This window comes from Desmodus rotundus, chromosome 5, assembly GCF_022682495.2.
Source record: "Desmodus rotundus isolate HL8 chromosome 5, HLdesRot8A.1, whole genome shotgun sequence".
NCBI classification, from domain to species: Eukaryota; Metazoa; Chordata; class Mammalia; order Chiroptera; family Phyllostomidae; genus Desmodus; species Desmodus rotundus.
In genome coordinates this window covers 152,767,523-152,793,781 of record NC_071391.1, presented here as the reverse complement: position 1 = coordinate 152,793,781, position 26,259 = coordinate 152,767,523, and the positions used below count along the sequence as shown (strand labels likewise).

The 26,259-nt window shown below is 56.1% G+C and overlaps 1 protein-coding gene across 1 annotated transcript in view; it reads left to right on the top strand.

The window, feature by feature from the left end:
• Positions 1 to 1,161: 1,161 nt before the first annotated feature.
• KCNK3 (potassium two pore domain channel subfamily K member 3) overlaps positions 1,162 to 26,259 on the top strand; it is a 37,348-nt gene continuing 12,250 nt past the window's right edge. The window contains exon 1 of the mRNA XM_053925278.1: positions 1,162 to 1,582. Within this exon, the coding sequence (XP_053781253.1) occupies positions 1,300 to 1,582 (283 nt within the window). The 5' untranslated portion in view covers positions 1,162 to 1,299. The remainder of the gene's footprint in view (positions 1,583 to 26,259) is intronic.

The following is a 26,259-nucleotide window of genomic DNA, read 5'->3' as shown; positions in this document are numbered from 1 at the left end:
CCCCGCCTCACCACCACTGTTACCATGTTGACAAATGGAGAAACTGAGGCACAGGGAGGCCTCCAGATCTGGGCTCCACCTGCCCTATTTCATAGAGATCTCACTTCTGCGAGGATGCCCCATGCAGGTGCCGGCGTTGTCCCTGGAAGCCCAAGCCCAGCCTGGCCTGCTGGTGCCGGACAGGGCCCATGAATGAGTCCAAAAAGCCTGACAGGCCGTGGGCAGCAGAGCAGGAGGCCATTGGGACTGGGTGCTCCTGGCCTAGGCTACCTGTCTGCACTTTCTCGGCCAATCTGGGGAGCCATGCTCCCCTGGGAATGGACACATTTTATGAGAGCAGGGTTTTCCCTTGGGTGTTGGCCCACAGGTGCCCAGGTCCACAGCTGTGCCCTCCTGTTTCTGAGCGAGCCAGCAGCCTGGCACAGAGGACGGGCTGTGGCCTGCAAGGGGGGAAAGCGTGGCTGAGTCCGGGGGCTAGCACTGACTCACCGGGGGCCTTTGCGAGCCACTTGACCGCTCTGTGCCTCAATGTCCTCATCCTCATAGCAAACGGCAGAAGCGAGGCCCGAGGCCCCTTCCAGCCATAGCATCTGTGATTTCTGTGGAGGGCTGGGGCGGCGTGGGGCGGGGCGGGGTGGGGTGGGCGCTCACTCTGCCTTTCCTCTCCTAGCTCTTCCATTTCTGTGTTCTCAGTTTACCTCCAGCTCTCCGGGTCTCCCTGTCGTGGTCTGCCGCTCTCTGCCTCTCTTGCTCGGTATTTTCCTGCCTGCCTCTTCTTTCTCTGTGTCTATGAGTCTACCTCGGGTTTCGTCTCCGCGTCTGTCACACCCCCCTCTGCCTCTCTCTCTCTCTCTCTCTCTCTCCCTCTGTAGTTGCCTGCGTTTCCCTGCCTAGTTCTCCCGTTCCCTGGGTCTCTTTTCCGTCCTGCCGTCTCTCCCCGCGGCCCGCCAGGCTCCCCGCCCCCTCCCCCTCCGCCGGCCCCCCCTCCCTCCCTCGGCGCGTCTCCCCAGTCCTTATTTGGCTGGGCGGGAGGGCTGGCGGGAGGAGGCGGCCTGCGGGCGGGGGGCGGAGGGCGGGAGCGGGGCCGGGCGGAGGAGGGAGGTGGGTGGTGCTGAAGGGACAGCTCCGCGGCGGCGGCGCCGTTGGCGGCGGCGGCCCCGGGGCGCGGAGCGGGTGCCCGGCGCGGGGAGCGGCGAGCGCAGCCATGCCCCAGGCCGCCTGCGGGGCAGCAGCAGCGGCGGCCGAGGCCGGGGCGCGGGCCGGGGGCGCCGGGTGGCCGGCGGCGGCCCGGGCGGGACGATGAAGCGGCAGAACGTGCGCACGCTGGCGCTCATCGTGTGCACCTTCACCTACCTGCTGGTGGGCGCCGCGGTCTTCGACGCGCTCGAGTCGGAGCCCGAGATGATGGAGCGGCAGCGGCTGGAGCTGCGGCAGCAGGAGCTGCGGGCGCGCTACAACCTCAGCCAAGGCGGCTACGAGGAGCTCGAGCGCGTCGTGCTGCTCCTCAAGCCGCACAAGGCCGGCGTGCAGTGGCGCTTCGCCGGCTCCTTCTACTTCGCCATCACCGTCATCACCACCATCGGTAACTACTCGCCGGGCAGGGGGCGGGGACCCTGGGGCGGGTAGTACGGGGACCCGGGAGGGGGCTGTCCCGGGAGGGGGCTTCCCCGGGAGAGGGCTTCCCCGGGAGAGGGTCTTGGCGCCGAACCCCGCGCTCCCAGAAACCCGAGTTCAGCCTGGCGTGTCTGCTCCGCGGGAACAGGACTCAGGGGAGGCGTCGATTCCTGGCTCCGGACCTGACTCTCCAGCCGGGCCAGCCCCAACTTGTCCCTGCCAGGCTGCGCGGGGCCCCAGGGGACTCTGAAGTGTGTGAGAGGGGCAGGAACAACCGGCAGAGGCTGGGGAGGAGGGGTGTGGCCCGGCCAGGCCGTGGAGCAGGGCGCTCGGTGGGAGCCGCCGGGAGTGTTCCACTCCTCGGCGTCCCTGCAGAGGGGCTTCCGCACCCGGTACCGGCGGGGCTCCAGGGAGCCCAGTGGATGCAGGTACCCGGCACTCTGGGCCACTCTGGGTGCTTGAAACACCCTGTAACTGCTGGCTGTAAGTGCCTCTTAGTGTGTGTGTGTGTGTGTGTGTGTGTGTCCAGTTCCCGGAGTTTGGGCACCACCAGCCAGTGCCTTTCATTTTGTGAAGGTAGCAGAGCTGGTGCAGGAAGCCAGATCCAGCCTTGTCTGCCCTCTTTGCTGTCCCAGGAAAACAGTCACCTCACAGGAATAGCCCCAGTTCTCTTCTCCAAGCCAAGGCCAACAGCAGGCACTGGAAGACATACACACACCCAGACTCACAACACAGGAACGGGTGCACACACAGGCACACACAAGCACATGTGGAGCACAAGCAGGCGCAGACACGCAGCTCACAAACCGATGTCCAGGAAAGAAATCTCCAGTAAGGCCCTTGTCGTGCCGTTCAAAGGTGTCCAGGCGGAAGTAAGCACCTTACCCACTCCCCAGACTCTGTGATTCCAGCCCAGCTCCATCACTTCTCCTGCTGTGTGACCTTGGGCAAGTCCTGTCCCCTGCCTGGGTCTCAGGCTCACCTCCCGACAGACAGAGGTTGGCTGAAATGATCTCAAGGGCTCCTCCCAGTCCTTACACGCTCCCAGCCCACCTTTCCCCAGAGCCCATCGGGATGCCTCCAGGAGCTGTGTCCTCCATATTTCCCATTCCCTCTCCTCTCCCTGGTCCCCTCCTTGCCTTGGCTGAGCTCCCAGGGGCTCGTTGCCACTTGGCATTGCCCATGACAAGATGGCAGTGTTTTCCTGGGAGTCAACAGGAGTCGAGAAGGTAAAAGGCAGGACTACGCGCTGTCCCTGCAGTCTCCCCACTGTAGGGCTCTGTGCCGAGGCTCTGCGGCTCTCGGGGCCACGTGGAGCTGTGCTGTGTGGTTTCTGGGTTCCTCTCTCAGAAGAGGAAAAAGAGGGGCCACAAATGGGTGGCCCAAATGGGGGCACCTCTGGCTTCTGCGGACCCTGTGAGTTTAGGGCAGGCTAACACTCAGGCCTGCCCCAAAATCAAGCAGCTTGCTTTCTTGGGAAGGACCAGTCCAGGGGTCTCCTCCCTTCTCGTGCAGCACTGCCACCTGCCAGGGTTTTAGGAGCACTGAACACTCTCAGGCCTTCCCTCTCCCTCCTCCCACACATTACACCCTCGGTTATGTGCCCCCTTTCTTCTGTCCCACTATCCTCTGCTCCCCAGTCATCTCCCAATTGACCTTCTTGCCTCCAGCCTCATTCCACCCCCTCACCCCAGACAATGCTGCCAGAAAGAATCTCCCCAAAGCAGAGCCTTGACCATCCCAGTACCCTACTCAGAAGCCCTCGATGGCTCCCCCTATGCAAGGAATCTGCTCCTGATCTCAGATTGTAAGGACCTTTATACCTGGCTCCAATCTCTATGCCCAACTTCATTTCTCGCTTCTTGCTGACATGATCCCTCCACTGCAGCCAGACTGTGCCCTGAAAATACTGTAAGTGTGCCTGTCTGACACGCCTTTTTCTCTCTCTTCTATTTATCTCGTCCAAGCTAAACTTGCAGGTCCAGCTTAAACCCCATATCTTCCTTAAACTCTCCCAGAACATCTCAAGCCACTGTTCTGCATCACCACAAAGCTTACTGTCAGGATGGGGACCTGGGTGACAGCGGAGTCTCTTGTGCATGGTTATTTACATTTAAGGGGCTGTATTTCATCTCTTCGACCACACTGTAATTAACCTCCATGTGGGCAAGGCCCCGTGGTGCCCGTGTCCATACTCCCTGGGCTGGCACAGTACCCAGAGGCACACATGAGCATTCAAAGGCGGCTATTACTGGGTGTAAGGTGTACAGAAATGAAAGGGCATGGTCTTTTCCCTGCGTCCCTGCTGTTTCCCAAAGTGCTCATCGTCCTCACCAGGAGAGATGCTAAGAGCTGACAGACAGAGGGAGAGGCAGACAGAGTGTGGTTCTGGTGATTATTTATTTACAAAGTGCTGGGCAAGAGGAAAGACAGCATCACAGCACCACCCTAGTTCTGTGGGGCCCCCAGACCGGCACTGCCCACTCCCTGCCTCACTCAACCGTCCCTGGCTTTTTGTCACCTTCACTCTGGCTGTGCTGCCTGGCTGGGAGCTGTCGACAGCTCTGCCCTAAGGACTGTTGAGTCCTAAGGACCTGTCTGGGCTGTGGTCAGATGGCTGGAAGGGGCCCTCTGTTAGAGTGATCTTGACCCAAAACCCAAAGGCAGCAGCCTCTCTCCACCTGCTCCCTTTGGGGACCCTAATGGGTCTCCTGAGGCACCGGCAATCCAATCGAGGTAGAATAATGACAGAACCTCCCATTTGTTCAGTACCTTAATGATCATAATGCACTTTCGTCTCAGGTCTTGAGCCCCGGCCTTCACAGCTCAGGGACGTTTCCAGGGCAGGCATTGTTAGCTTCCCTGCACTGATGAAGGCATGGAGGGCCGGGGCGGCGGGGGTGGGGGGGGGCTTCCCCAAAGTAATGCAGCTGGTGAGTAGCGGAGTTAGAGCAAGACGCTGGGTCTTCTGACTCCAAGCCTAGTGCTCTTTTCCCTGCTGGTCTCTCGCTGCTTCCTCTGCCTCCATATGCTGTGACGCCCAGAGCCAGCCAGCCAGGATTGTTGGCATGACCAAGATGTGCTCAGTGATGCCAGCTTGCAGGACACCCACAGGCTGCCTTGATTGGTTGAGGGTCAGCGGGGTCTGCGTTAGTCATTCACCTGGTTAGTCACAGTCTCTGCTGGCTGCAAGGATTCCTCAGCTCCCTCATCTCTGGCCTCCCAGCCAGGAAACCCTTCCTTTGTTGGGCCCTAAGTTCATCAAATGCAAACGGAAACTCTTTTCTGGGAAGCTTATCCTCTCTCTCTCTCTCTCTCTCTGTTGAGTCATTAAACTCCTCCGGGGCCCCAGCCCCATCTATTCATAGCCCGGAGGCTGTCAGAGCAGGAAGGGGCCTTGAGATCAGCTGGTGCCACCCCTGCTCTTACAGAGAGGCGGTGGGAGTCACACAGCCTCCCAGGCCCCCACTCCTTCCCCTTGTTCAGGATGCCTCTTTATTTGTTATTATTATTAACAGCAACAATAATAATAGTAGCCACCATGTAATACCTATCTTGTGGCAGGCTCTCTCCAAAACTCTTTATTTGTATCCCCTCACTTTATTCCCTTACCGACCCTTCAAGGTGGGCATTATTACCTACATTTTTCAGCAGAGGAACTTAAGGCTGTGAATGTAAATGACTCCCCCGTGGCCTTGCCACTGGAAAGGAGGCACCTGCCCAGACCCAGCTGAGCCTCCCTGACTCTCATGCCCTGGATATTTTGCCAGTTCTTTCTCTGCTTCAAGAACTCAGCCCAGACCCTTGTATCTCGGAGCAGCCACAGCTTGTCTTGCCCCTAGTAAAGCCCTCTGCAGAACAGTACAGCTAGCCTGCTGCTTCCCGGAATCCTGACCCTGGGCCAACCTGGTGCCCAGCACCAGGCCTGCCTGAGCCTGCCACAGGCTCACAGGTGCCCATTCTCCCACTGCAGGTCCCCAGAATCCTTGTGACTCTAAGGCAACAAGAGACCAAGTGACTGATTAGCTGAGGGGGCTGGAGCTAAAAGGCTTCTTCTCTGCTCTTGCCTCAGCTTCCAGCCTGCTCTCAGCTGAGCACGGGTTCCTATTGCCCGCCACCTGGCCTGGGACCCCTCTGATTATGAGTTCAAGCAGGCTGCCCATGAAGGGACCTGTACTCGTTCCATCCTTCCAAGAAGGAGGAAAGTGCAGAAGTGACCTGCCATCCCCCAACCCCAAAGCCCTCCAATAAGAGTGAAAGGAAATATTAGCAATCATGCAGACACCCAGAGAGGTGAGTCAGTGCCTGAAGTCACACAGAAAGTTGAAGGTCCAACCCTGATTAGAGCCCACACCTTCTCTCCATCACCCTGGCCTGTTCCCCTCCCCACCCGCCATCATTCTTAGCACTGGGGCCTCAGGACGGCTTATCACTCTACTGTTCCCAGTCCTCTTTTGACTTCCCAGGAGGATGGAAGGGCAGCCCAGCCTGGAACAGTCCCACTGCCCACTCTCAATCGGCAGTTCCTGCCTCCCTGCTCACAGGCCATCCCTCTGCTTCAACCACACAAGCCCTGGCTGAGGGTGGTGTAGAAACGTGGCCACTGGCTGGAAAGCCAGAGTGCCTGGGTTCGTCTCTCAGCCCACCTCTCCCCTAACTCCCCCTCCCCCCAGCTATGTGATCTTGAACAAATTAGTCCCCCTGAGCTTTACAAAATGGGCGGATAATACCTGCCTCTCAGGATTAAATGGGATAATACCCAGAAAGTGCCTGGTACAGAGTAGGCACTTAATAAACAGTATCTGCAATTATTAGTGTTATTTAATATTCTTGTCCATGTAGTATGGCTTCCTCCCTGAAGGGGACTGCAGTTTCCCATGGATTTTACCATGACCACAGCCGCCACTGCTCCTTCCTCACAGGTGGGGACAGTGGGGTTGAAAACCAGAGGCTGCTACCCGCTGCCCTTCATCCTTCTCATCCCACCCCCCCACCCCAGGCTTTCAAGATCATCACCTACACCTGGAGTCTGCCTGGCACGCAGGCTCAGCAGCAGTACTCCCTCCTCAGAGCAGCCCAGCACCGCAGAAAGCCAGTCGGAGAGAGCGAGGGGCCCACTAGTAGGAGAGCCTGCCCTGGGCTGGAACAAGAAGGCAAAAGTTCCAGTTCCACTCGGTTCAGTTGCTGGTCCTCTACGACCATCCACTTCCTCCCCTACAAAGTGGGTGTATTTGACCAGGGGTCCTTCCGGCTGCTGTGCCTCCCGCCGACATGGCCAGGTCCCACACACATCATGACTGAGGACTGGAGACATGGAGGGAGTGGGGGTGAGAATCGGACAGAAATAGAAGGCACACGGCTGACCACAGTGGAGACAAGACAAACACAATACGTATTTTCGAAGAAAACGTAAACAAGTACAGATGAATGCAAATCACCGCTACAAACAGCTTTCAGCTGGCAGCACAAACGGTGAATCTGTGCGTTGATTTTGTAATTTTAAAAAAATGCAAAAGTGATTTTCCCGCAGTCAGCCAGCAGGAAGGGAAGAGCCCCCGCTCTGACCGAGACGATTATCAGTTTGGGCAATCTCGGCGGAGACCCAAGATGGGCACTCCCTCTCCCCCGGACAAGTCACTTCATCTCTGCCTTGGACTCAGGGGGGAGCCACGTGTCTCTAACACTCCAGGCACTGTCCCAGGCCCTTCTCATCCCCGGCATTCCCGCCACTGTCCTGGAAGGACCGGTGCTGTTATCCGGTTGCAGTCGAGGAAAGGGAGGCTCAGAAAGGGTCAGAGATTGGCCCAGCACCCTGTGAATATAAAACAGCAGTGCCAGGGCCCACCCCCCATACTGTGGGGAGTACCTCTTCTCAGAGCCACACAGCCCCTTCCCCCCCACGGAGCCTCTTCCATCCTTCTGTGGGAACATCACAAATGACGAAAATGGGCACCAGGGCCCATGCAGGGCACTCTAGCTGTGGCCCGAGTTTCAGGGTCTGCTGCCCCTGGGACTGTGGGTAAAGCAGATAGCCCACAGAGAAATCCAAATTTTAGCTCCAGCCATCATTTTACTGTGTGGAAGCTACAATTCAGGTTGGAAAAAGGGCTTGCTAAAGGCCACACTTGCCATTGTCATCAGAGCTGGCCTTGGAGCCCCATTTACTGACGCCTTGCTCCACGTTCTTGGGTGCCCCACGAGCTCTTAGAAAAGACAGCAAGCTGCCAGCCAGCCCGTTCTGCTGGCCCGGGGCCTCTTCCTGATCCCTCGTTAGCCTCTGGTCCTCAGCAAGTCATGTGTCAAATTCCTCTCAAGGTCGTCAAGAGAGCAGTCAATGGCCAAGCTAATGCCACCGCCTCTCTGTCTGTCCACACTTGCCCGTTGTCCAGGAGCTGACCCTGCTCAGGCAGGTGAGACCTGCTCCTCACCTGGAGCCGCTCTGCCCAAGCTACGGCCCCAAGTCACACTCTGGCTTTCCCGTTTTGCTACAGCTGGCCCCAGCTGCTGCCTAGAGCAAACTGCTCCAGGCCTCCTGGCCTTGTGGCCTCCTGGGATCCCTGCCAAGCTGGGACTAACCCCCACCCTGCTTCCTCCAGTGACACTCAAGGACCTCTTTGTGAAGGGGGCAATGGTTGCTATGGATACAAGGCAGAAGGCTAGCCTAGGAGCTAGAAATGTAGAAATGGGGTTCTTTCTCTGCCCTGAGAGGCCCTTAGACAAATTGTTTCCCTCCCTCTCTCTCTCCCTCTCTCTCTCTCTCTCTTCCTATCTCTCTCCCTCTCTCTCTCCATCCCTCTTCCTATCTCTTCCCATCTTTCTCTCTCTCTTCCTCATTCTCTCTATCTCTCTCTCTCCTGCCCCAGTACTCATGGGAGAACAAACGCTTCCCTAGTGTGCCTCAGTCTTTCCATCTGTACAGAGGTGTACCACTGGGGGAACTGATGTAGGCTAGCTCAGCAATACAGAACTTTCTATGTTAATGTTTCTCAACAGTCAGATCCAGGGGATGACCTGGTTGATCTCGTTTACATATAGATTCTGAATCAGCAGGTCTGGCATGGGGCCTGAGACTCATTTCTAGCAAGGCCTCAAGGGACCTGATGCTGTTGGTCCACAGTCCACACTTTTAGTAGCAAGGATCTAAATAACCTGGAGACCTGACTTCTGGGAATACACAGACATGTGGACCACAGCTTTAAGAACAAGAAGATTTAGAACTGAAAAAATCCTTAGGAATCTGGTCATGAAATGTTAGAGCCAATGGCCTCAGAGCTAATGGGCCATTCCCTGAGGCTTGGAGCAGGGCTGTGACTTGCCCCATGGGAGCCAGCCCCGGAGCTTGGCGGGGCCACGTGCTATGCAGTCACAGTGCGTAGGAGAAAGGGCAGTGGAGAGGGTGGATGGGGAGGAATGGAAGAGCGCTTATCCCATAGGGAAGCCTCCAAACAAGAATCCGCTGGTCCTCAGCTGTCCCGCTTTCCTCCCCACTCTGGGGGGAAGTGCCTCAGATCCCTCAGAGATTAAACATCAAAGCAGGAAACTGGCCCCTCCCTCGTTGCGTCCACCCAAAGTCTGTGGGGGGGGGGGGCAGTACGGCCTCCAGCCCCCATTAGAGGAAGAGGCGCAGGCTCATTTCTTCTTTCACGGCCTGGGACCCAGACAGCAAAGGCCCATAGAAGTCGCCAGGCCCTATGGCCGCCAGATACACTCATCCCGTTGCCAGCTACAGTGTGGAATGCAGTTAGCAGGACAGGCCTACTGTCTCCCGGATGTGTCAGGCCACATGTGTCTGCGCACTTCCAGAGGAACATCAACAGCTGAGGGGAGAGTCAGAGGAGGGAAGCAGCCTGTCAAGTGAAGGGCACTCGGTGGAAGCAAGCCTGCAGAGTATGAGTGCTGCCTTCAAATTTCTGCTGGGCTCTTGAAAGATAAAAGAATCAACCTGAGGCTGATGGGCCACATGGAGTTGAATCAGCACTTGTGGGGAGAGCCCATAAAAAGACTTAAGTCCAATATATTTTAGCACTTATCAGAGTTGAACCTGGCCAAAGAGGTACCATGCTGCCTTAAGAGGTGGTGAGCTCCCCTTCAGAAGAAGCATACAAAAGACACGGGATGGGCATGCAGCAGAGGTCACCTGTATCAGTCAAGGTTCAACCAGAGAAGTAGAACCAGTAGGAGATATATATATTAAGATATGTATTACAAGGGGTTGGCTTATGTGATCAAGTGGTGGGCTGGGCAAGGTCAAAACCTGTACATCAGGTCATCAGGAAGGACAGGCTGGAACTCCTCCCTGCACGAGCGGAGGCCCTGTCCACCACATAATTTCTTCTTCAGGGAATCCTTAGCTCCAGCTCAACTCTTAAAGCCTTTCACCTGATTGAATCAGACCCATGCAGATTATCTAGGGTAATTTCTTTTACTTAAAGACAACTGATTATGGACTTTAATCACATCTACAAAAAGCCTTCACAGCAACCTCTAGATTGGCGTTTGATTAAATAACCAGGGGCTTTATTTAGCCTGGCCAAGTCGACACATCAAGAGGATGATGCACTGCCCATAGAGCAGATAGGGGGCTGCAATCAATGGCTTTTAGGACTCTTCCCAACCCTGAGACGCTTTGATTTCTTGATCTTCAAGCAGGCAGGCAGGAAAGTTAGAGCACCCAAAGTGGGGCTCAGGTGTGTCCTTGGGGTCCCTGGACCCTCTGAGTCTCCTTAGAACCAAGGTCAGCCTTCATTTCAGTCAGTGTACCAAAAATCACTGAGCTCTCCAGGCACCACACTAAGAGAATGACAAACTAAGACCCAGATCGTTCGCCAAGGAGCCTCTGGTCCAGTAGAATCCCGAAACCACAAGTGGAATGGAATGTGTGCTAAATCCTAATGGAATGACTAGAACGGGGATCTGAGAAGGCTTCCGGAAGCAGGTGGTGCTGCAGGCAGGCTTGAACGAAGAGTGAGGACTTGGGTAGGTGAAGATGGGCAGTGGGCGCTTTCCAGGGTGTGGAAACAGCATGAGACCAGCTGAAGGGCACGAGCATGCCAAGGAAAGGTGGTCGGGAGCAGGCCCTGGAGGGGGCTGAGTGCTGGACTCTGGGGGATGGACTTGATTTGACAGGTGCTGGAGGAGGGAAGTGAGAGGCTCCAACCTGCGTTTGGATGCATTGCCTGGATCCTGGCCAGTGGGTGTCCCCATGACTCCCGCTGAAACAGTGGGCGCCCTCATCCGCTCAGCTGAACTCATGGGTGCCCCATGACTCCAGCTGAACCAGAGGGTAATGACAACCTGAACCCTGATTGTCCCTCTTCACCCTCTCCTGGTCACTCAGCAGACCTCAGCCAGCCCCCAGGAAGTGCTTCCACCCCCTCTCCCCAACACGCTTCCTTTTCTGGGCTGAAGGTCCACTCTAGAGCCCGGACCAAGCCCAGGTGGTGTGCAGGAGCCCCCGGGACAGTGCTGAGCTGAAAGAGATGACACTTTGTGGATATTCTGTGCAGGGACAGCCCTGGCCTACTCTCAGATCCCCTTCATCTCTGCTCAAGGCCCCACAGCTTGGCGCGGGCTCAGTGTCCCTGGTCAGGAATGTGCAGGGCCTCCCCTGACCACAGCTCCAGTGCAGAAATATCCATCTCAGAAACATCCAGAGAAGCGCATTCCAGCCTGCCGGCTGCAGGACCCTGTGGGGGGCTCTCTCCAGAGACGCAAATGATCAGGCCCAGTGGAGCCGCCCGGAGAGAGTGATGCCAGACTCTCAGACAGGAGGCAGCCTCTCCTCTGGGACAGGGCTTGTCCTCGTGGGGTGCAGGGGAGCTCCCCAAGGCCTTGGGAACAGGCGGGGGGGGGGGGCAGTTCCAGGCAGAAGACAGTCTCCGATCAGTGCAACAGAGGAGTCTTCCCTGGGCTGCTCCCTCCAGATCTCAGACCTGACATTCCCTGCAGAGCCTGCCTCGGCTTCCACGGTCATGCACCAAGGCGGCTTGCCTCCCCTGGGAGGTACCTCATTGAATCCTCAATCCCTGAGGATAGCAGCGCTATCACACGTAATCCCCATTTTATAGAGGAGGTCCCTGGCTGGGCTCAGGAGGGTTAAGAGACGCCCCCAAAGTCACACTGCTGGCAGAACAGGGCTGCACAAAGCAGGCAGAGAGCACTTGGTCTACAAAGCACTTGGCCATCCGGGTCCTCTTCAGATCCTCACACCAGCCTAGGGCTGTGGGGACCACTATTCCCACTTTGCCAACAGAGACACTGGACTTGAGAGCATGAAGTTACTTCCTACCACCCAGAGCCAGTAACTGTGGGAGCAGGAGTCGAATCCAGGCCTTCCAACCCTAACACCAAGCTCTCCTCCTGAGGGCTGAAGGGGGGTCAGTCCGCTGTATGGATGTTGGTGCTTTTGAGCAGCATGTGTCAGCCTACAGAGGGCAAAAGGTAGTGCTGCGGATGTAGTGTTGTCACAGAGTGGCCCTAGTTCCGTGCATCTGCCACCACCGTCCTTCTGAACAGGACAGGCCCCTGAAACTAGAAATGGGAGAGAGTGATGGTTCTTAAGAGTGGCCAGTGAGTGAGAAAGGAGACCTTGTTGGGGGTGGCAGGCCACTCACCTGCTTACCAGTACATTGTGGGGGGAAGGGGGGCGGGGGAGATGGTCACTGTGCTGAGTAGGAAGCTCGTCCCAGGAGCATCAGTTGTTTGGCCAGAGCCGTGAGGGTCAGGGTCCGGCTCCCAGGAGTGAATTCATCCGACCTGCGCTAAGCCCAGGAGGCTGTAAGTTTTAACCAGTCCCCAGGGGAGAGCATCTGCCCCCGGGCACAGGGGAGAAGAGAGCTTCTTGAGACCAGCCTTCAGCAGCTGGGTGGCTGGGCCCCTCGTGAGCCAGCAGTTGGCATTTTCTTTCTGGGTTTCTTTGGTACTTAAGAAACATTCATGGGGCAGGTGAGGAAGAATCGTTGGAGTTCACCAGCCAAAGCGGCTTGGAGTGAGCCAGGTGGCAGGGACATCAGGAGTCAGTGGGTGGCCCCAGGAGAAGGTCAGTTTCCCCCACCTCCTCTGAGAAGAACAGGGACTGAGAGCCTCAGTGGGGACCCTGGGGACAGGCTGTGTCTCCCCTTCATGGCTGTCGCTCTCCTCTCTGCCTGCTCTCCACCAACCCCAGGGAAGGGAGTCAGTCCAGGGGACGCCCTTCAGCCACATGAGCATCGCTCGCCTGGGAACGAACTAGGGGGACTGGGCCTGGCTGAGCCCATGTGGCGCCCTCTTCATTCAGCATAGCTTGCCTCGTGGGTTTGCCCCCATCCCAGTGAGACAGTGAGACCCTCTACAGCTGTTGATGGTCCTTGGTCTACCTCCAGAGGGGGCCAGAGGGAAAGTGCCCAGACCCAGACTCCCAGGCAGCCTTCTTCCCTCTGGTGTCTTGCTTAGCTCAACGCCCAAGTCCTTAGCACCCTTGTCTTCCTGGGACACCAGAGACCTTGATGTCCCCTGCCTGCCCCTCAGGGTTTTCCAGTGGATTTACAGAGGCTGTGCGGACTTTTTCAGAGCTGTGACTGCTGACTTCATGCAGGTGACTGAGGAAAGTGGGGGACACAATCCCTTCCATTGTTTCTCTGCTATTACCTGGCTGTGACACCTACGGCAAGTCACATCCCACCTGGGCTTATCTGCCAAGGACTGGGCTGGTAGCGTGCATGCCCCTTACAGCTCAGATGGCCTCTGTTGGACCTCCGCTTCTTCCAGCCCCTCCTGAGGAGCACACTACCCAGGATCACCCTCTTGTCCCCATTTCACCCGACGCTGGCTGAGCCCTGCAGGGACTTCCTCTGTGTCTAATCCCAAGAATAGAGCTCTGTCCAGGACCTCCAAGTCACCCCCCTTCGAGAAAGAAAGCATTTCTGACTGTGGCCTAGGCCCCCTTATCAGCAGAGTGAGTCCACTGCCCCAGCCCCTGGGACAGCTGGAATGCAGGAGCCTCCCACCCAAAAGGGCAGCTCCCACAGTAGCCCATGGGTGGGGTGTGGGAGGAAGCCATGGTACTGAGAGCAGGCTGTCCCCAGCCAGCGCTTTCCAACAAGGTTAGCCTGCAGAGAGGTTGCAGGCAGTCTCACTTCGCAGCCTGCCTCCAGACCCGAGCCAGCCTGGGGAGAGTGCACTGGTGGTCAGCCCTGCAGTCCGGGCCCTAGGCTGACTCAGAGCCTTCCAAAGGCCTGGGAGCTAAGGTCCTGCTCATGGACCAGCCTTGGACATCCCAGCCAGACCAGTGACCTGGTAGACCCGTGAGGGGCTGGGGTTAGCCCCATGGGTCCTTGCGATGGTTTGATGTCTCAGGACGTTAAGGGATAGTACACGGTTACCCCTTGCAGGACATACACGGGCCAACTGCAGGTCATGGCAAGCATCTTCCTCAGCCGGCGGCTGGAGTGGCATCAGTCCAGGTTGCAGACGCTGCCATGCCCGTGCAGGACCAGGGCTCAGTCTGGCAGTGCCTGGGGTCCCTCGGACTCCTTGAGAACCACGGATTCCCTCCAACCTCTCTCTCTTCCAGACGAGGAGCCTGAGACCCAGGGCAGGGTATGGGGAGCATCCCACCCCAGCCACTGGGGCTCTGTTGCTGGTTCAGGGGCAGTGACAGAGCCAGTCCTCAAACTCAGGCCTCCTGACTCTACTCCTCCAGGCACTCACACAGTCATCCCTCTGCCCCTGTTTTTCTGAGCATCTTCCATGTGTCGGCACCTTTCCAGACCTCAGGATTCAGCCCCTGTCCTCACGGCACCTGCACTTCAGAGCAAGTAGATAGTCAAGAAAATGTATGATCACAAATAAACCATCATCTCAATGGTAACTAGTGCCAGGAGTCAGTTGCACGAAGATGTGGTAAAAAGTGATGGAGAGGAGGGATGGGCAGTCTGGGAGAACCTTCTGGAAGGGGGCCTGTGTAATACAAAGATCAGAAAAGAGCCTTCTGGGGGGACAGCAACTGCAGAGGCCCCAGGAGGCTGGAGTTCGGCGTGTTGGAGGAACTAGGAGCAGGAAGAACGGCGTGGGTACAGCACACTGAGCAAAGAGGTGGGGACTGGGAAGGGCCAGGTCTTGTGGGACCATGGAGGCCCCCGTCAAGAACTTGGGTTTTATTTGAAATGGGATGGAAGGTCTTAAGCAGGGCTGCAGTATAATATGACTTAAATTTTACCAGAGCACCCTGGCTGCTCTGTGGAGGTCAGATGGGTGTAGAAGGAGAGGGAAGCTGGGAGACCGGGCAGGCTGCATGCATTTCAGTGACTTGAAAGAGCGGATGACGGAGCCCTGGACCTGGTGGGAACTGTGGAGGGGTGGACTGAGTGCGTATTTGCGAGGCAGACTTGGCCAGACCTGCTGATGGATAAGAGTCATGTGCTGGAGAGGAAGCGGGGAGAGGGCGGCGGGAGTCAGGGAGAGAACACAATCAGTGATGGTCTTTGGCCTGCGACTTGGTGGAGAGTAAGCATTTTCTGAGCAGGGAAATAAAACCTGGAGAATAATAGGTCTGGTAAAAAGATAAGATTTAAGACTTCTATTTTAGACACACAGGTTAATCTTGAGATGCTTATTACAAACCCACGAAGACTGCTGGAGAGACAAGCCTGCAGCTCAAGGGAGAGGGTCAAAGCTGAGATACACATTTGGGAGTTCTCAGCTGGAAGTAATATTTAAAGTCATGCGGCTAAATGAGAGCAGCTGGGGAGAGAGGAGCCCAGGGCCAGCCCCTTCTCCAATATCAGCAGTTGGAGTGAGGAGGGGCTGCCAGAAGACCAGGGGACACCTGGGGAGCGTGGTGTCTGGGGGCCAGGAGGAGTGTTTCAGGAAAGAGAGCTGTCCACGGCCAGCTGCTGCTGGGAGACTGGGTCAGATGACCTCAGACAAATAACCAGTGGGCTTGGCAACACAGTGGCCATTGGAGAGAGACATTGACCATGAAAATGCTGTGCCATTCAACAGCGTGTTCCAAGAGCAAGGGAAGGGAGGATGGTAGAGGAGTCTTTTGTACTTGTCCAACCTGGAGTTGAACAGAAGAGCCAGATTCCAGGACGGGCAGGGGAGGGAAAGAACGATATCACAGATCAGAGTTTCTGGCCTTTTCATAAGTGCTTCACAAACTTCCTCCTGCAGTGGTCCACGAGGTAGGTATCATTAGGTGCATTATGCAAATGAGGCCCAAGGCCCAGCAAGGTTATCGGCTCAGGGCATCCAGCCAGGGACCTGCATCTAGGCCTGTGTGACACTGAAGTCCCTGCTCACTGTGCAGCAGCCTCCACCTCCCAAATGCCAGCTCTGCCTGCCTCTCCTTGCAGCTTCTTCCCACATCCCCTCCCACCACCCAGCGCATCCTTGTCCTTCGATCCCTTCTGCCAGCTCGCCGCAGTCTTGGCCTCTGCCTCCCTCCTCCCTGAAAGCTCTGCTTTTTCTCTTTGATCCTGCACATCTGTCCTGGCTGCATCCTAAGCTGGGCTTTGTGTCCCCACCCCCGCCCCGACCCTGTACTGGCAAGATGACCTCACGCCAATGTGGAGGACCTGCGAGAGTTTCTGAGAGCCTTGGGGCCTGGGCCTGTGGGATGGGAGTGTGGCTTTTGCCACCTGGACTGCCGTTTGTAAAGAGCCTGGGGGTTTTCAGTCCCGGCCAGCCTGCAGCTCAGCGCCTGCTCAGCCCTGAGGGTCCGCAGATGGGAGCTCCCAGGCCTGGAGAAGCAGCTGGGAGTGGGCAGCCAGAAAGGCCACACATCCTTACCCCAATAGGGCAAGATGGGGCTCAAAGTTCTTCTCAAGAGAACGGTACGGACGAGAAGTGGTGGCCGTGAGTCCTAAACAGGGAGATGCAAAACTGGCAAAATTGGCAAAACTGGCCACCTGCCCACCACCACGTGCACTTCAGAGCTGCGGTGGAGGGACACTCAGGACCTCAGAGTCCTTTTTGGAGCCTGAGTGATGCCAGTGGGAAGTGCGGATGAGGCCCGGAGACCGGGCTGGTAGAGAGGCCCTGTAGGAGCAAGAGCCTGGAGTTCTCTGCCAGCCTGGCGCTCCCCCTGCTCCCCAGCCTCTCGGGGAGGCCACCCAGGATGTCCAGAGCCACCTCCAGCTCCTCCATCAGATTCTGAGGCCTTGTCTTCCCCAGGCTGCTCTTGGAGGGCCTGGTGCCTGGCTCCCCGCTGGACGGGAGGAGCAGGCAGAACCCAACGCACAGGCACCTGGGGCCCAGCCGCTCTTCCGAAGCCCTGACAGGGGGCCGCAGCAGTAATTAGCTTCTCACACATCCCCTGGGTTATTTTTAAAATAACAGTGGCACATGGCTGGCTGGCTGCCCTTGCCAGGTGCTCGTGCCAATTTGGGCAGGAATGGATCAGGACAAAATTTGACCTCTCCCCAGGGCCCCCACTGAGTGCCAGAGTTAACCAGCCCCTTGCTGCATGGCCAGGAGCTTCCTGTTGTGCCCAAAGCCTGGGCCTGGCCTGGGGGGAGCAGGTGAGTCAGCATTGGGGGACTCCCAGGAAACTCCCAAATCACTGTCTTTGACCAGGTCACCTCACTTGCCAAGCCTCAGTGCCCTCATTTCTCAGTGGGGTGTGTGATGGTGGTATCTGCCCCTCTTACTGTCAAACCCTGAAAAGTGAGCAATAAACTAAAATGCAGCACAAACAGAAGAGTATTGGGATTAAACACCCCGTCCCGCACCTGCAAACATGCTACCCCCACTGTTCTGCTAACCCCGCTCCATGCCGGGCCCTTTTCTCTGGGCGAGTTGCTCCCAGTCTGAGGCTCTTCTGTTCCCTTCACCCCGTCCGCATCTGCCCTGAAACCTGTTCCTTTGGGTAGGGTACATAGCAATAGCTGAGGCTGCAGAGGTACGACACGTGGCAGGGGCGTCAAAAGCAGACTGCAAGTCTGGGCACTGGGGAGCCATGGAAGGTTTTTGAGCAGAGGAGTGGCATGTTCAGAGTGGAGCATAATCTGGAAGTAGATGTGGGGAAGATTAGGGGAGAGGGGGCTGGACGCTGCTGAGGGATGATGGTTAGGAACTGCTGCCCAAGCCCAGCTTGGAGAGGGTGGCGGCCCAGACTGTGGTGGTGGCTGGAGGAACAGGAAGGGCAGAACTAGGGAAGGAGGAATGGCTGAGACTCAGTATGAGGGAAGAAGAGGAGGGAAAGGCAAAGTGTTCACCTGGTTGACTGAGGAATGAGGACATTCTCAGAAATCAGGTGGCACAGAGAGGTCCAGCATGAAGTGGGGCAGGAGGCCAGGCCTCGGCGGCCTCCCTGGAACCAGTGTCAAAGCACCCAGGCAAAGCCGTGGCCCGTGCTTACCATCAGGGAGCAGAACAAAGTAGAGGCAGCCGGGGACACTGCAAAGGACCAGTGGAAAGCAGGAAGGTTGGGTCTCAACAGGAGGAGGACTGGCCCTAAGGACTGAGTGTGGCCAGAATATAAAGGAAAATGCGGAAGCCAATGGCTGAGGCCACTGTGTGGGATGGTCCTGGGTGCGCACTGCCCAGAGGAATCCAGCCGAGGGGTGTGGGTTGCTGAAGTCCAGCCTGCTCACCAAGCTGGGCACTCCAGGGCTGTATCCACCCAGATAGGCCCATTTTATTCTCCTTTGTCCCAGAGGGGCATGGAGCTACGGCTGCCCCGGCCACAGGGCCCCAGGTCTGGGACTCGGGAAATGCCTGATGCTCTCGGGGAGACCAGTTTTAGTGGATGAATTGGGGACAGCTGACGGGCGAGGGGAAAAGCAAGACCAAGGAGAGGCACGGGAGGCCTGCCTCCCTTCCTTCCTCCTGCCTCCCTCTCTTTCCTTTTTTTACAGATTTGAGGCCAGAGGGGTATAAGGGGACTAAAAGGTAATGTAAAAGAAAATACAATAAAAATTAAATTTAAAAACAAAAAAGATTTGAGGCCAATCATGAGGAGCTAGCAGAGGACATTTGAAAATACCCTCAAATCAGGTGGCCTCCAGGAGCAAAGCCAAGAGGAAAAGCACAGGGCCCCTGCAGAGGACAGTTAGGGGATCAGCCTGGGGCAGGGATGCCCAGCCTCTCAGAAATGGGAGAAGGGGGGAAGGGAGCAAAGCAAAGAGAACAGAGAGTAGAAGAAGCCATGTGGGGAAGGCCTGGCTCTGCCAAGTACTTGCTACATGACCTTGAGCAAGTCAACCTCTCTGTAGCTCAGTTCCTGCACCTTTAAATGGGGATAATAATAGTACTTACCGAATAGGGTGCTTGAGGATTAACTGGCTTAGAGCAGGGTGGCACATAGTAAGCACTATATAAAGGTCTGCTGGTATTGTTTTGAATTGGGGAGGAGGGAGCAGTGACACAGGCATTTAATCATTTGAATAAAGTCAAGTGCAGAAAAAGCCAGCTCTCCCAGATTCCCCATTGGAGTTGAGGGGAAGGAGGGAGAGGCACGGCAAACTCTAAGAGTAGCTGGAGAGAGCTGGGTCCTGGGGACACTGCCTGGATCCTGGGGACACTGCCCAGCTTAGAGCTCTTGGCACCATAAAAAGCAAGCTTGGGACACCAATGCATAAATAGGCAGCTTCTATAAGCCATAGGAGCCATGAAGTCATGCTCTTTTTATACCTTGGCCCGGCCAGCCTGTGGTCCCATCCTGGGCTGTGAGCAGCGGTGTGGACGGAGGGCTTGAAGGTGGGGGTGGAGTGGCAGAGATAATTGAAAAGGCTGGGAAATCAGAGGTCAGAAGAGGGGTGGCAAGCCCGGGGTGAGTCAGGCAGCAGGAGGCAGGCAGGGGGATGAGCATTTGCCTCCATGTCCCTGGTGAAGCATAGTGTCTCTAAGGATGGGGACAGCTGCTTGCTGTCTCCATTGAAGACAGGCTGAGCAGGAATGGCCCGAGCCTCGGTCACTTCATTCTGCCTAAGGAGTGTTTTCAACAGACAGGGTGTAGGGTTGAGTGCAGTGTGTTTCCATGGAGAGTGGTGGAATCTTAGCCTCTGAGAAGAGCCTCTCAGGTCTTTTGGGCCTGTGTGGGGGGAGGGCTGGATTTGGTGGCTTCTTTAGATTCCTAATGGCATAGAACTTGAAGGATCAGCAGGGCCCAGAGGCCAGGTCCTGTGGGGGCTTCTCCTCCTTTTATTGAGGTGCAGGCTTCCCTGCCCCTCTGGGTGTGCTTACACCCCATATCCCATCTTGTTCTTGCACTCTCTGCCCTGAGCGGTGGAGGGAGTCGTGCCAAGAGGCCAGCATGGGGACACGTGGGGTGTTGAAGTGAGTGTGTAGGAGGGGACACATCTGCAGGCTGGCTCAAAGGGCAAGAAGGTCCTGGCAGCTGCCTCCAGGCTAAAGTCCCTGTTGCCGGGACTCCCTCTCCTCCTGGGCCGTATGCCAACCTATACCATCTGAGCTTCTGAGCCCTGGGGAGGGAGCTGAGCCTAAGAAAAAACCTCCTTCACATCTCCTGGCATCTGCTGCCAAATTGCCTGCCAGCCCAGATCTCTCCGGGCCACTAGCTATGACCAGAAAGGAGAGTGGGGAGGCAGGTGATGGAGACAGGGCCCATGGGGCCACGCAAGCTCCAAGCCCTCCCCACCAAACACAATCCATCCATCAAAACCAGCTTCATGTATCCGCTGGGGATCCACCATGGACACTGAGAAAGGTGGGCCAGTGGGAGAAGGACCCCTTCTCCACCCAAAGCTGGGGGACAGGAGAACGTATTCCTGGAGCTGTCCTTGTGGGGCAGGAGAGATGAGGGAGGGAACTCCAGATAGCCCTCAACAGCATGAGGAAGGGCTCAGAGGTGAGGCATGGACAGGTGCAGAGAACCCTTGGAACAGAGGGGACTAGGATGGTTTGGGGAGTCAGGAGAGGGAAGGCCAGGTAGGGGGTGGGTGAGGCTGTGGATGGCCAGCCTTCGAGCTGGACCAGGAAGCCCTCAGACTATACTGTGTGTGTTTGGGGAACTAAGGGAGGTTTTCAGAGTGGTGAGTAGCAGCTCAGGTCTGTATTTGAGGAAATAATCAAATTAATAACAGCTCCTTCTTCCTGAGATCCTCCAGATGCCACACTGTATTTCTACACTGTATTTCTAACCCCCAAGGCCACCCAGCTACCTAGTTAGATGGGGGATCAAAGAGGCAGTGTGGGTTGTGGGAGAAGCAGCAGGCCTGGAATCGGGACACCTGGGTCCCAGGTCCAGCACTGGAGCTGCAAGCTTGGGTGAGACACCAGTGTTTCCAAGTTTCACTGTCCCCACCTGGAGGACCAACGGGAATGCTCCTAAACACTGTAGAGTGCAGCGTCCATGTGGACTCCCTGAAGCCCAGCCAGGGCACTTCTGCTGTGCTGCTCACCTTACAGGCACACCTAGATGTGGTGCTGGGAGCCTGGCCCCCTCACTGGAATGGCTAGAGCTCAGCCTGGGCACAATGATCCCCTTGGACCACTGCAAGTAAATGGGACTTTAGAAAGGAAACAGTATCACTTAGCCAGTGTCAAAGGCCCGCAGTCAGAAGCCCAGGCCCCTCCCTCCCCCTCTCAGGCCACACTGTCCCTGCCTCTGCTCTTCCCGTTCACTCTAGCTTCTCTTCCCTTGTAACTCTGACTTGCATGTGACATGGGCTCACCCTGGTCCTGGCTAGGACCAGCCACTCAGCCTCTGATCACAGTACCTGGGAAAGACAACCTGATTGGCTCAGTGCAGCCAATAGCTTGGGTCTTCTTGGATCGGGGGTCCATCTCTGGCCCAATCCACTGTAACCCGGGACAGGGTCCCTGGTACAAAAGCACTACCTAGGCCCACCCTTGAGTAGGGTTGTTGCAAGAAGAGCTCCAAAGAGGCAAGAAGGGAGCAGGCCCCCTAGGCATTTCCACCATCAGTAGCCCCCAGTAGAGCCCTTACCACCCGCCCTCCAGCTTCCCCCTCCTCCCCTCCTGCCGTATCTGGCACAGGGCCTTACTAACACATCCCAAGGGGCCTCCAGGGGCTGCTCCCTAGGACAGAAAGGACTGGACCTCCACCTCTAGGTTCATCAGCCAGATGGGGGGGAGGGGCTCAGAAGAGGGTCTTTGGAGGGACACCATCAGGACACCATCACCGCCCTCTCGTGGTCTGAATGTCCACTGTCCGCAGAGCACCAAGGCTCTGGCACCAGATCCTGCCCTGGGGGCTTATACTAGCCTTAGGGTAATGGTCTGCGGGACACCATGCTCGGGAGTACAGTGAGTGGTCGCAGGGGCACCTGAAGGTGCCGGGACTTAAATGTCCAAAGATCTAGGTTGAATCCTAGCCTTGTCAGTCTTCATTGGTCTGACCTTGGGCAAGTCGTCTCGGTTTCCTCATCAAAATGAAGCTAATAATGCCCATCTTGAAGGTCAGGGTGAAGACTAGAGAAAATTGACAAGGTGCGGGTCTCTGGACTACCTGGTACTGTTCCATTATCAGCAGAGGCATTAAGAGCAGAGAAAGCACAGGCTCTGTTCTGGCCTGTGAATGCCCTCGCTTTCTCTCCCCTTCCTTCTTCTTACACTCCATCCCTTCCCTGTTCCCACCTGCCACCCCAGGCCCAGCCACACAGAGGAGAGGCCAGGAGGCCACTTCCCAGGTAGGGGACAAGCCCGGGCCCTGACCGCCTCCCAAAAGCCTTGTCCAGTGTCCAGCAGGACCCCAGGCCACCCAGCTCCCCCCACATTCTGCACAGACAGACTTGACTAAAAGGAGCTTCGCTCGCAGAGACACCACTGTGCAAAGGAGATGGGTAAATACGCCAGGCAGCGTGCACCAAGAGAGGCCGAGTGAGAGGCAGAGATGGATGCTGTGTGGAGAGCTGAGATGGGGATGTACAAGGGCCAGAACAGGAGGAAGGCTTCCTGGGAGAAGGCAGCAGAGATGGAGGTGGGAACATGGCGGCGGCCAGTGATGCGTCAACACAGGGGAGGCGTTGAGTGTTAAAAAAAAAAAGGAAGGAAGGTTTTCACAATAATTCTGTGAAACCTAAAGTTGTTCTACAAGAAAAAGTTTACTTAAAAATAGTAAATGGTACAAGAAGGAGGAGAAAGAGAAGAGGAAGAAAGAGAAGAAGGAGGAGAGAAGGAGGAGAAAGGGAGGAAAAGAGAGTCTGTCCTCAGATGGTAACCTTGATCCAGTTTCCAGGGACAGCTGGGGCCAAGCGCTCTGTGGAGCAGCCAGGCATTCATGCCCACCCTGAACAATGCTTCCAAGTGTCCAGGGCCACCTTCGAAGGCCATGGGGAGCAGAGCCTGCCACGCTCCCAGTCCCGGGAGCATTGGCGAGGTGGCTGCCACAGTCCCGCCCCGCAGTGTGTCCCTCTGGCGTAGACTCAGCACGCCCTGGGGTGAGGCTGTACTTAAAGCACAGTCTTCTCTCACCTGCCTGCTGACTTGTCTCTCTTCCCAGAGGGCAAAACTGAGCCATCCTTGTCTCTGCTTCCTCTCCCCCAGCACTTAGTCAAGTTCCTGGCACAAAGCAGTAGGTGCTTAAATGTTTGCTCAATTAATAAATTAAGACAAGCTAAGAGGGAATGAAGCCATTTTCATTTCACTGATTTTCCAGCTGATATCTTGAGAGCAGCCAAGGGTTACAGCCTCCCTGAGGCTCCTGCTCTCTGCTCAACCTTTCCAGGTACCACATCCCCTCTCCCAGAGCTGGCTCAGGGTGGCAGAGCACACCTCCTGGGGAGACCAGTGCACTCTCAGGCCAAGCCTCTTGGGAGAAGGGCCTGGAAGGGAAGGAGGAGGAATCTCAGCTGGAGAAAGCACACTCAGATGGGCCAAGGACCCCAATCCCTGGGTCCATGAGACCTTGGAGGCCACTGAGAAGTTGAAGAAAGAGAGCAGGACTTGGCCTAGGAAGGCCTGGCTCGGCCACATACCTGTGTGGCCTTGTCCAAGTCAACCAGCCACTCAGCTCAGTCTACTCAGCGGGAAAGTTGGGGCTCCTGCCACCCAGAACGCGGCATCTAATCAAAATCGAAAGGCTGTGACTAAAGCAGTGAGGACAATGCCTGGTGCACAGACGCGAATGGACATGAACTTTATCATTCACCACTATCACCACCCCTACCGTCGTTACCACTTACCACCACCACCACCACCACCATTACTGTCAGCTGCTGTGGGCTCCTGGAGCTGCTGACAGGTTCCAGACGCCATCCCTGTCCTCAGCGCCCAGAGGGAGACTGAGAGGACAAAATGAGATGACAGGGAGGAGCAAAGGAAGAAGGAAGGAGCAGCTGGACTAAGCAAAGGCACAAACCCCTGGGAGACTGCTCTCCAGGGACAGGTAGAGGTGGGCTTAGGGCTCCTCAAGGCTCAGCAGTCAGAAGGGAGAACCTGAGGACGAAGGAAACTTCCTGAGCGCTCTCTGGCTCATCTCGGTCCAGGGAGGCTCAGGGAGGGCCACACAGCCATCTCTTCCTAACTCCATGTGGCTTCATGTGCTGGGAGGCTGTATAGAAGTGGGGTAGAAGAGACATGCTTTTGTGTCTCTGAAGAGCTGACACTGGCTGCCCCTCTGCCTCCACTGGGGGCATGTTACTCAGAGCAGCGCTGACCAGGCCAGGCCAGCTCTGGCCCTCCCCTCCGCCCGCCCAGTCCACAGCATCTGCTCGGTGCCAACTGGGACAGTTCTGCAGAGACACGTGGGCCCCAGCAGCTGTAGACCCAATGCTACCCAAAGGCTCAGTGCCATTACTTTGAGACCCAAACAGTCCCACTGAGACTCCCGCTTTCTCCACTGTTTGTGGATTAGGGAGCATGGCCACTCTGAACGCTCCGGACCCTAGAACATGGCAGGGCCCCAAGAATATCTCCTCTGGCCTCTTCATTTCCCAGAGAAGGACAGGATCTTGCCTGTAATCACACAGTGGCACAGCTAGAACCAGATCCCAGGTCTTCTGACTTCCATCCTGTGCAAGAGTCCTGGGGCGGCCATCCACAGTGAACCAGGAACTGCCTTTGAATTTCAAGTTTGGTTCTAGCATTATGGACTGAGATAAAACCTTTTATGTCTCTGAGCCTCAGTTTCCACATCTGTAAAATAGGAATACTAATAACAAGCACACCTCTTCTGCAGGAAGGATGTGTGAACTCCAATAACAGAAGGCATACATAGAATTGCTTGTAAATGACCAAGCCCTATAGAAGTGGCACACAGGAATTATTAGTACTCTAGAACTTAGAGCACTGCGTATATTAAGGACTCAAAAATGTCTGTTAGTTGAACGGATGAATGTTTGAAGAATGGTGAGTGATGAACAAGGGCTCCAGGAGTGCTAATTTGTTTAGGTGGGTCAAGGAAGGCTTCACAGAGGAGGTGACTTTTGAGATGAGCTTTGATGAAGGAGTTGAAGCCCATCAGGAAGGAAAAAAAGAAAACAGTGCACACAAATGTGGAAATGCAGCTGTGGTCCTCCAACAGGCTGTGGATACCAATTCCACATGCAGTTTTGGGCTCCAGACCCTGCTCAAAATTCATCCTTCTCCTCAGGGCCAGGGCATGGTACAATACATCGAACAGGGAGCTAGCAATTTGTTAAATAGAAATAACCTTCTAACCTAATTTCCCATTTGATAGGTAAGAAGACTGAGGCTCAAGGAGTTGACGTGCCTTAACAAAGGCCCTACCACAGTCTTAGCAAACTAGGGCCCAAACACGGCCCACCAACTGTTCTTATAACTGGTGTTGTGGAGCATAGCCATGCCCATTCACTTGTGCCTGGCTGCTTTCCTGATACAATGGCACGATTAAGTAGTTACATACAGACTATGAAACCTAAAATATTTACTGTCTAGTTCTTTACAGAAAAAGTTCTCCACCACCTGGACTACAGCAAGATGGGGCAGAGCTGGGATGGGAGCCAGGCCTCCAATTCCTGGGTGGGTGCTCTTTAACCCTGTTCACCCTTGCCCCTCTGGGCCCCACCCCACCTCTGCAATACAGCCCAAACGGTGAGATTTCAGGCAGCCAGCCTCTGGGCAGGCTCAGCTCCAGGACACGTGGTACAGCCAAGAGGGAACCCCCGGGCTGGCCACTATTGCCCCATGGCCCAACAGGGCTTCTTGCTGGGGGCAGGTCAGCCCGTTTGGGGGAAAGCTGACAGGGAGATGCCAACAGGCACCTGCTTCTCCTCCATGGGCAAAACAGGAAAAGCCAGAGAGTGTAAGTGTAGGACTCGGGCCAGCCGGGTGCCAGAGTTACAGGCGCAGCCTTTTGAGAAGCGCACGGAGGAGGACTGGCATCTCAGCAGATGGCCGAGTCTACTTTAAATCGCACCGTAGAATTCCTTTCTCAATGCCAGGCTGTCCCTGGTGGATTCATGTAATTAAAACCCCACCAGATCCAATCTGTTAGAAGTTCTGTGTTCACACATGTCCTGTCCAGCTGGTTGTAAGGATGCAGACAGACAACAGGCCTAGGCCGTGGCCACCTGGTAAAGCAGCTGGCCTGGAACATACCCCATGGGCCCCAGGTTGGTGCCCTGCCCAGAACACCTGGGTTGCTGCCCTGTTCCATGACACTGCCCACTCCCAGCCTCATGCTCTGTCCATCCTCCCTGTCTCCACCCCTTTCCATCCTCAGGCTCATCTCTGATGCCTCCCCTCCTGAATTCACTCACTCAGCATAGATTTGTCAAA